This window comes from Vanessa cardui, chromosome 20 (genome assembly GCF_905220365.1).
Source record: "Vanessa cardui chromosome 20, ilVanCard2.1, whole genome shotgun sequence".
In the NCBI taxonomy this organism is placed as follows: Eukaryota; Metazoa; Arthropoda; class Insecta; order Lepidoptera; family Nymphalidae; genus Vanessa; species Vanessa cardui.
This window is the reverse complement of record NC_061142.1, coordinates 736,087-745,507: the sequence shown is the minus strand read 5'-3', so window position 1 is coordinate 745,507 and position 9,421 is coordinate 736,087. Positions and strand designations below refer to the sequence as shown.

General features: G+C 38.6%; 1 protein-coding gene across 1 annotated transcript; it reads left to right on the top strand.

Annotated features, from left to right (window-relative positions):
• Window positions 1-2: 2 nt before the first annotated feature.
• LOC124538494 (ribosome-releasing factor 2, mitochondrial) lies at window positions 3-7,558 on the top strand. Its single transcript, XM_047115573.1, has 13 exons — window positions 3-183; window positions 381-509; window positions 1,031-1,168; window positions 1,742-1,930; window positions 2,502-3,013; window positions 3,665-3,754; window positions 3,858-4,047; window positions 4,175-4,330; window positions 4,639-4,861; window positions 5,174-5,291; window positions 5,572-5,667; window positions 6,180-6,326; window positions 6,951-7,558. Exons 1-13 carry the CDS (start codon window positions 39-41, stop codon window positions 7,110-7,112), a joined length of 2,295 nt encoding a protein of 764 aa, XP_046971529.1. The 5' UTR covers window positions 3-38; the 3' UTR covers window positions 7,113-7,558.
• Window positions 7,559-9,421: the final 1,863 nt, after the last annotated feature.

Genomic DNA, 9,421 nt, shown 5'->3' with positions numbered 1-9,421 from the left:
CATTTATTATCTGTTTTGTTTTGTTGACATTGGGGGATATGAAGAGTTTTAGTGTTGTGAATTATTACAGAAAATTCTTAAGAAATGCACAAATACGAAGATATTGTAGTGCGGAAGAAAGAAAAGAAAAAAATAACAGTTCTAAAATTCGAAATATCGGTATATTGGCACATATAGATGCAGGTTAGGTTATATCACATTTGGAACTCATTAATTACATTATTTAAAAATTTTATGATTACATTTATCATATTTTCTCTCTGTATATATCTATTTTTTAATAATATAAACGAAGATGTCGCTTAATTTTTATTAATCAACCGTATCCAAAACCAAATTAAGTTTTGTCTGACAACTTCTATTTGATTTTAATTTCTTAGGTAAAACTACAACAACCGAGCGAATGCTCTTCTACTCTGGTACCATCAGGTCTATGGGTGAAGTTCACCATGGAAACACCGTCACTGATTATATGGAACAGGAGAGGCAAAGAGGAATCACTATTACTTGTAAGAATGACTTAAAGATTATCTTACTATTAAGGCCATTACTTCCTGATCACTATAAATACACTTGAATATTTTCTATTCACCGGACAGAGCTCTATTATTATTAAATAGGAGAATTTTCCCATTGCTAGATCTCTATCAGCTAAACAGATATTACTTGCATGCAGTATAAAATAACATAGCAATTTCAAAATATGTTTAATTTGGCAATATCATTTTATTCATGGAATAGGTAATGCCTTTTTGTTAGAAGCTTAGCCTAATGAACTCAGATGGCCTAGAGCAAATGGTAAATGCAATATTCAGCTAAAAAATCAGCTTAATATTGCATTATCATACCCAGACAAGTGAACTGAGTTTTAATTTGTTTAACTGCCTAAAGCTAACAAAATAGTGATAATTATAAACTAATGGTTTTGTGATTTTCACTTAAAACAGATAACAGCACTGCCAATACATTTTATATTCAATGTGTACAATATTCTAAACATGATAATTAATGCTTAATGTTTGCATAACAGGTGCAGCTGTGTCCTTCCCATGGCAAGGTTACCAGATTAACCTGATCGATACACCCGGCCACATTGACTTCACAATGGAAGTGGAGCAGAGCCTTGCTGTGTTAGATGGTGCTGTTGTTGTACTAGATGGATCTGCTGGTAAGTTTTTCTGACCACAACATGATCTGTTTCACTCAAATTATTTATCTGTTTAACAATCTAGATTTATGTAGACATAGAACGATACTTACACTATTTAATGGTGGCTGATATATCTAATGGTTTATGTAAGGTCCTGAATTCAACCTCTGGGTCCATCTCATAAAATGTCTAGGTTTTTCTGACACATATATAATCTTATTAGCATTCCTTAATAACACCGTTGACACCACTCTATCTCAATTATCTCTCTTTTTTCTATTCTGTTGCATTTTCCAACCCATATAGTCATAATACTACTTTTGTTTGTGACCAGTTGTGCCTAACAATATGCCTTGATGCTTCTGATAAGTAATAGCCAACTTATGAGAATGGTTGCTGTGGAATCAATAATGTTTTAATATTGAATTAAAAAATAATTATAAAAGAATAGAATCCAGAAGAATAAGTAACATTATTGTTATTGAATTATATGTTTTATTTAAAATAAAATAATTTAATAAGAGGAGTTATATTGAAAGCAGTTATATTGAGCATCAAAACAAATATAGCATATTGTTAATCCTCGTACAGGCGTAGAAGCCCAAACGCTGACGGTGTGGCGGCAGGCGGACACGTACAGAGTGCCGCGCGTGCTGTACCTCAACAAGCTGGACCGCAGCGACGCCGACGTGGCCGCCTGCGCCCGCTCCGTGCAGGACAAGCTGCAGGTCACGCCGCTCGTGCTGCACTCGCCGGTGCAGTACGAGGGCAAGCTTATCGGTAAGTTCTTATTTGCTCGGGTCACAATCATCGTCAGGGTCTTTTCATAAACCTGGTGGTAGGGCATTGTGCCCGTCTGGGTAGGTACCACCCACTCATCAGTTATTCTACCGCCAAATAACAGTACTCAGTATTGTTGTGTTCCGGTCTGAAGGGTGAGTGAGCCAGTGTAACTACAGGCACAATGGACATAACATCTTAGTTCCCAAGGTCGGTGACACATTGACGATGTAAGGAATAGTTAATATTTCTTCCAGCGTCATTGTCTATGAGCGATGGTGTGCAGCATATTTTTTACAAATATCGCAGGTTTACCTTTTTGTGGTAAATGAAAAAAAAGAGTTATTTGATTGTTCATGTTGATATAATTATCTTTAGATGTCACAGCTTATACGTAAGGTAAAAATTTATTTGTAATTTATGGGGATTGTACCAATATATGTATATAGAGCCTTACCTTTATTTCATATTTAGTTAAACATTGATGTATCTCTTTCTGACATAAATTAATTTGATGTTCGAATGAGTGAACACGAATTCAATATTGGTTTCCTATTTACTATTTGTACAGGTTTAATAGATCTCATCACTCTGGAAGAAGTCATTTGGACACATGGTCGAGGACAGAACTTGACGCGGCGTAAACTCACGGAAAAGTCTGATGGAAAAGTTTGGGAAACATCCCTCAACGAACATAGGAAAGTCGTAGACACGCTTTCTTCTCTAGACGATCAGCTGGCAGAGATAATAATCCAGCAGGAATCTCTGGATAACATTAACAGTATTGAAATAGCGCAAGCTGTCAGGAGATGTACGATAGATATGAAGGCATTTCCTATTCTGTGCGGGAGTTCGTACAAAAACATTGGAGTTCAAACACTGATGGATGGTATTGTGTCATATCTCCCCTCGCCCTTCGAAGGAAACCGCATCTACAAGAGTTTTGACAAGGATTTATCGGCGAGAGTGTTTAAAGTGCAGCATGACGATCAGAGAGGCGTTCTGACATTCCTGAGGCTTTACAGTGGGGAGATAAATAAGGGCCAGAAGATTTATAACCTAGCGAGAGACAAGAGTGAACAGGTAAGTGAACTTATCTCGAAACCTCACATTATTTTTTCCACACCAAAATGACTTTTAACCAAAAACCCTATTGTCCATTTTTTAAAACGAAAATATATACTGATACGACTTGAGAATCATTAAGAAAAGTGCGTACTCATTTGTTAAAGTGTACTTGTAATACCCGGGTGTTGCAGATGACCATGGGTGGTGGTAATCACTTTCCAATCAGGTGCGCTGCCCGCCTGCCATCTATGACATAAAAAAAAAAAAAGTAACAGTAACAGTACAGTAACAGTACAGTAACAGCCTGTAAATTTCCCACTGCTGGGCTAAGGCCTCCTCTCCCATTAAGGAGAGAGTTTGGAACATATTCCACCACGCTGTTCCAATGCGGGTTGGTGGAATGCACATGTGGCAGAATTTCGATGAAATTTGTCACATGCAGGTTTCCTCACGATGTTTTCCTTCACCGCCGAGCACGAGATGAATTATAAACACAAGTAAGCACATATATATAGCGGTGCTTGCCAGGGCTTGAACCCGCAATCATCGGTTAAGATGCACGCGTTCTAACCACTGGGCCATCTCAGCTCAAAAAATATTTCTGTCATACTAGAGCTCATCTCCATAAGTCGTCAAGATTAAAGAGTTCAAGGTCAATGTGTTCAGACAGGTCTGCTGTACGTGGCTTTGGCAGATGAGTACCAACCGGTGGAGAAAGTCACGGGTGGGAATATAGCTGTGGTCAGTGCGCTTAAGGTAAGATTGTAATCATTTTCAGAAACGACTTCAAATTATGTAATATTGATGATGTTATTTATGAAAAAGTAAAAATATTTATTATGAAGTAAGTAAATTCCAGGCAACCATGTCCGGAGATCTCATCACCTCTACCCAGGCCGCAGCCAACCGAGCGAAGGACAGGCTCTCCACGATGCTAAAAGACCCCGTCGTTAAGGAGGAGCTGATGATGCCCAGCGCTCGGCTACGACTCCAGGCCATGGACACGGAACCTACAACTATGGAGATTGCTGAAGAATTGCTTGGTATAGGTAAGATCGTTTTTTACATTTGGTTCATATCACTATGTACCTGGGAACCTTGGAAATGACTAATATCATCATATGATCTACATGTGTGCTTGGAAGAAAATAACATAAATGTTCATATTTGCTTCAGGCGCCACGGTCCCGGAGGCCGTGTTCCTGTGCAGCGTGGAGCCGCCCAGCGCGGCGCTGCAGCCGGCGCTGGAGGCAGCACTGGCGGAGCTGGCGCGCGAGGACCCCAGCCTGCGCGTGGTTGTCGACGACGACCAGGGCCAGATCGTGCTGGCCGGTCCGTGCAAAGCGTGTAAAACTTTGGAAAGAAATAATTCTTGGACCATCAGTGTCTCTAAATTAGTTTTGAGAGTTGAGGAAGATCACTGAGAAAGATCATTTTTTGGATCCGGGCTCTGGATTTGCTTGTAACGGCCTTGGTAGCTTGTGCTTCTATAGTTCCTAAATTCTGCAGTTGCATCTTTCCGAATAATAGTCGAGACTCAAATCAGAGAATTGCAGTTAGGTTTTCACGCTAAATGTGCGTTATTTTTAACGAATGTTATCGTTCAAGTAAAACCTAAAGTACCGAAAATGTTTTTCCAGGTATGGGCGAACTTCATTTAGAAATAATAAAGGAACGCATCATCCGTGAATACAAGATCGACGTGGAGCTCGGTCCCCCTCAAATCTCATACAAGGAGTCGCTGGTGGGCACAGCTCAGCACACGCTGGTCGTGGACCGGAAGATCGGGAACGCCCGTCAGCAGGTCAAGGTCACCATGTCAGCCAAACATCTAAAGGGAGTCACTCCGGATAAAGTGCTCAAGTAAGTGAATAAGGGTGGATTACGAATAGGATAATTATTACTTAGGTATGGCACACAATAGGTAGGAGATGATGATAGGTTGTTTTGGTCAATTTTGGTTACAAGTCGTGGGAGAATTAGCTACTTTTAGTACCTTTTGGAATAGAGCGCGGTATGACGATATTTAAAATGAATCTTTCCTATTTTCTGTTTGTTTGTAAACAAAATGGCGTTCCCTAGGGATCAATTTTAGGTCATGTTTTCTTTTTGATACAAATGATCGATCACATCGATGTTTGCAATCAGTATAACTTTGATATCGTTTGATATCAGGCTGGACCGCACGGCGGAGAGCGCGGCGCAACTAGCGCAGGTGTGGCCGCGCCAGCAGCAGGCCGTGCGGCGCGGGCTGGCGGCGGCGCTGCTGCGCGGACCGCGCCTCGCCTGCCCCGTGAGTATCAGCCTCCCTTATCACTTGTGTTGATTGGAGATGGTGTGTACGTCCTTTTGCTTCTATCGAAGGCGTTGTGGGCGAGCTTTTGTTTGCACAGATTCAATTTGAGATATGTCCCTTAAATTTTAATTATTATTAGTGAAATTGGATATATACCAAGACCACATAGCTACCAGTATTAATAATACCGATATCTTCTTTGACTGCTATCTATTTAGATGAAACTATTCCATAGTGCATATAATGATTAGAGATATTTATATCTCCCGCCCGGCAGCTGGTGGATGTACAGGTGACGCTGCACTGGTTGGAGGTGTCCCGCGGGTCGGCCGACGCCGCCGTCACGGCCGCCGTCGCGCAGTGTCTCAGAAAGGTGAGGCTGACGTGACGTGAGGTGACGCTCACTATAAACTAAGACTTTAATTTCTTGAACTGAAGTAGAAAGAGTCGTAGAATAAATTACTCAGTTATTAAAATTTTCGTTAAAATAATTTAGAAGCATATCGATCGTATTTTAAAAGTAAATATAAACCACTAATCATTGACAATTTATACATAGTTAAGAAATGTGACCTTATCACAGCTTATGGGTTACGTACTGTATTGTATTGTATAAGATGAGTTCAAAGAAAACTCGATGCTTGTAGAATTAGAACTCTTTATTGGACGTGCGTATAGTTGGGGAATTTATTAGCGAATGGTACAATGATATGGCGCAAACGAATGAACAATGAGATGTACAGCTTAATTATTGTGCGATTACCGTCCAGAACGGTAACATGTGGTCACATGCGTATAAAATGAGTGGTAGGTGAGTAGGTTGCTATGCTATTTATGGCAGGCGCTAACACGTACCGTTAACTATAACTAATTTGAAATACGAAGGTGTTCTCGGAAGCGGAGACGGTGTTGCTGGAGCCGGTGATGTTTCTGGAGCTGGTGGTGCCCGACTCGCACTCGGCGCGGCTGCTGGCCGACCTGGCGCGCCGCCGCGCAGAGGTGCAGCACATACACCTCCGCCACGGGAACAAGGTCACCACACTAATGCACTTCAGTTACAATTTATTGCTGCAATTTCAGTATCCAATCACAATCGTCCATATACGTATCGAGTGACGCATCCAATGATTACCATCTTTAATATCTATTTGGAATGACTCAATGACTTACGAACTCAAGTACGCATTGTGTAGTCTGGCAACAATTTTCTTCAAACGCGGCCATGACTGATAAGGTTATATACTGCGAGCCTATAACAATAGCTGCACCAGTTCCCTAAATCATATATGGACACATATACATATAATTGTTTATGCGTTACGATAAATAAATTTAGTATTTTATTTTTTATTGAGAGAGCTTACCAACTCATACATTTAATCTGAAGTTTTAGAACAAAAATCCATGCTATTGTTTAACAAATGAATGAAGTGAGTTGACTGTTCTTACGGAGGTCATTTATACAAATTAAGAATAAAAGTGGTCCTAGAAAACACCCCTGTGGAACACCAAATAATACGTCTAAATTATAAATCTAGATTACAATAAAGTATTTTTTTTATTATGCAAAACTATTGTGCTAAACTAGTTATTATAATTATCAGATTGCTGATAACATATACACATTGTTCATAAATTTATGTCCATTTATTGTAGGTTATACAGTGTTTGGCGCCGCTATCTGAGCTGCTCGGGTACTCCACGACTGTCAGGTCGCTGTCCTCGGGCCTGGCCACCTTCACCATGGAGTTCCACTCCAACCGTCAGATGTCGCCCCGCGACGAAGAGAAAGCGATACGAAATGTCACGGGCTTCTAATTAAAACTTCTCAAGTTATTCTGAATGAAGTTTTAATAAATAGTTTAATAGTTCGAACTTTTGTCGTCTGAGCGAATTGTTTTCAAATTTAAAGCGGCATCGTGTTTTAGTCCATAATATATAGCTTGACAATAAAGACAAAATGATTGATTAATTTTAGTGGACCCAAATTAATATAAATATTTACGTTGTGTAAAATATTGACTGCACATATGTATATATTGATTTGATTGGTCCTTTTCCAACGCTTATAACACTAGTGACTGTAGTTGCAACGAACGGTGATCGCTGCTGTCGACTTCTTGTCTTTCTCCATTCAAAGATTTTAGGCCGTTGTTACAAAGATAGATTAAATATAACAAATTATATACCAAGAGCATGTATTATGTAAAAAACTACTGTCCAGAACGATAAAAATGTTATAAAACTCAGAGTAAAACGAATATTGTACATACTTACTCTAACTATAGTCTGTTCGCGTTAAGAATGCAGTGAGTTGTCATTCTTTACCGTCCTGACTCCGCCCCCTTTGACCAATCAAATATTTTCAAATTACAAAGTCAAGTTCACATTTAATTAATTATTAACTGATATTTTTATTTTTATAATTTAAATATTGTTTATTTATATATTTATATTTAATTTATTCAAGCTGTACACGTAATAATAAATGTAACCTATAGCTACTAGATGACGTTATGTCAAAATATGTAAATTTCTACATCGCGATGGCAAGATTCGCAAACGATTGTATATAGTGTTAAGAATTTTGTTGAATATTCACCCCGATTCGATTTTTTATTTTAATGTGTATTTTTTAAATTCATTATACTTAGTCTTTAAAACAAATATAATTTGTTGGAATTTCAACACAAATGTGCATACACCTTCACCCTGCTGTTAAAAAGGATTTGATTGGTCAAGGGGCGGAGTCAGGCCGGTAAACAATGACAACTCACTGCATTCTTAACGCGAACAGACTATAGTAAAGGACTTAATGAAAATGTGTGATAAGGGTGATTACATTGTAAATAATAAATAGAACGTTTAGTCCAATTAATTTATTTGTAAAATATGTACAAATATAATTTGATATAATTATTCGATATGTTTTTTATTGAATGATCCACAATTCCGCTACAGACCTCATAATAGCTAGCAGCATTTAATTTCACAAGTAACAACCAAATTAGTTGTGTTCAATCGAATCAACAACTATTTGTATCAGAGGTGACCTCACTAGTCACCCTTAACCCTATTAAAACAAATGTACTTACATCCGTATTTCGCATGACACTTTTTCCATATCCTGTTCTTCCATATCCGGCTTGAAGGACCAAATATAATAATAATAATAATAATAAGCCTTTATTTATTTCCTTGACTTAATCCTACTACATATTAAAGTAAGTATTCAAAATAATTATACAAAAAGTTGACCTATTCCTAATATAAAAAAAGTTTAAAAAGTAATAGTAAAGTAATTTAATATTAAGTCATGGCCCCTCTCGGGTATAGGCCTCCTCCAACTGTTTCCAGTGTACTCTATCTCTTGCTGTATCCATCCAGTTGTCTCCTGCTACCTTTCGTAGGTCATCAGTCCAACGGTCTATAGGTCTGCCTCTAGCTCTCTTGCCTGTTGGACCTTTCCATATTGTGACGAGTTTCGTCCATCGTTCTTTCATCGTTCGTATCATGTGACCAGCCCATTTCCACTTTAACCGCAGTGCATGCGTTACCGCATTTATAACTTTGGTTTTGCGTCTTATAGCACTGCTTCTTTGTTTATCCTTGAGCTTTAGGCCTAGGATGCTTCTCTCCATTGAGCGCTGGCATGTACGTATTTTTGTTTTTGTGTATTTATTGTAGATCCAGGTCTGTGCTCCATATGTCAGGCATGGTAGTATACATGAGTCCATGATTTTCTTCTTAAGATGTAATGGAAGTTTTGATTTCAATGTTTCTTTCAGGCTCCAGAACTTTTTCCAAGACATATTAATTCTTCTGTCCAGTTCATCTTTATGCCGTGTGTTTTTAAATGAAATGAGCTTTCCTAAGTATATGTAGCTGTCGACATATTCGATTGGTGTTTGGTTTACTATTATGGGGGTTTTTATACTGTTTGTAGCTACTTTAGTCTTAGATGTGTTGAGTTGTAGACCAATGGTATTGCTAGAGTCACTTAGATCTTTAAGCATTACTTGCAGTTGTTTCGATGACGTCGAGAAAAGGACTATATCGTCGGCAAATCTTAAGTTGCTGAGAAACTTGCCGTTTATATTTATTCCTTTTCTTTCCCACTGTAAACC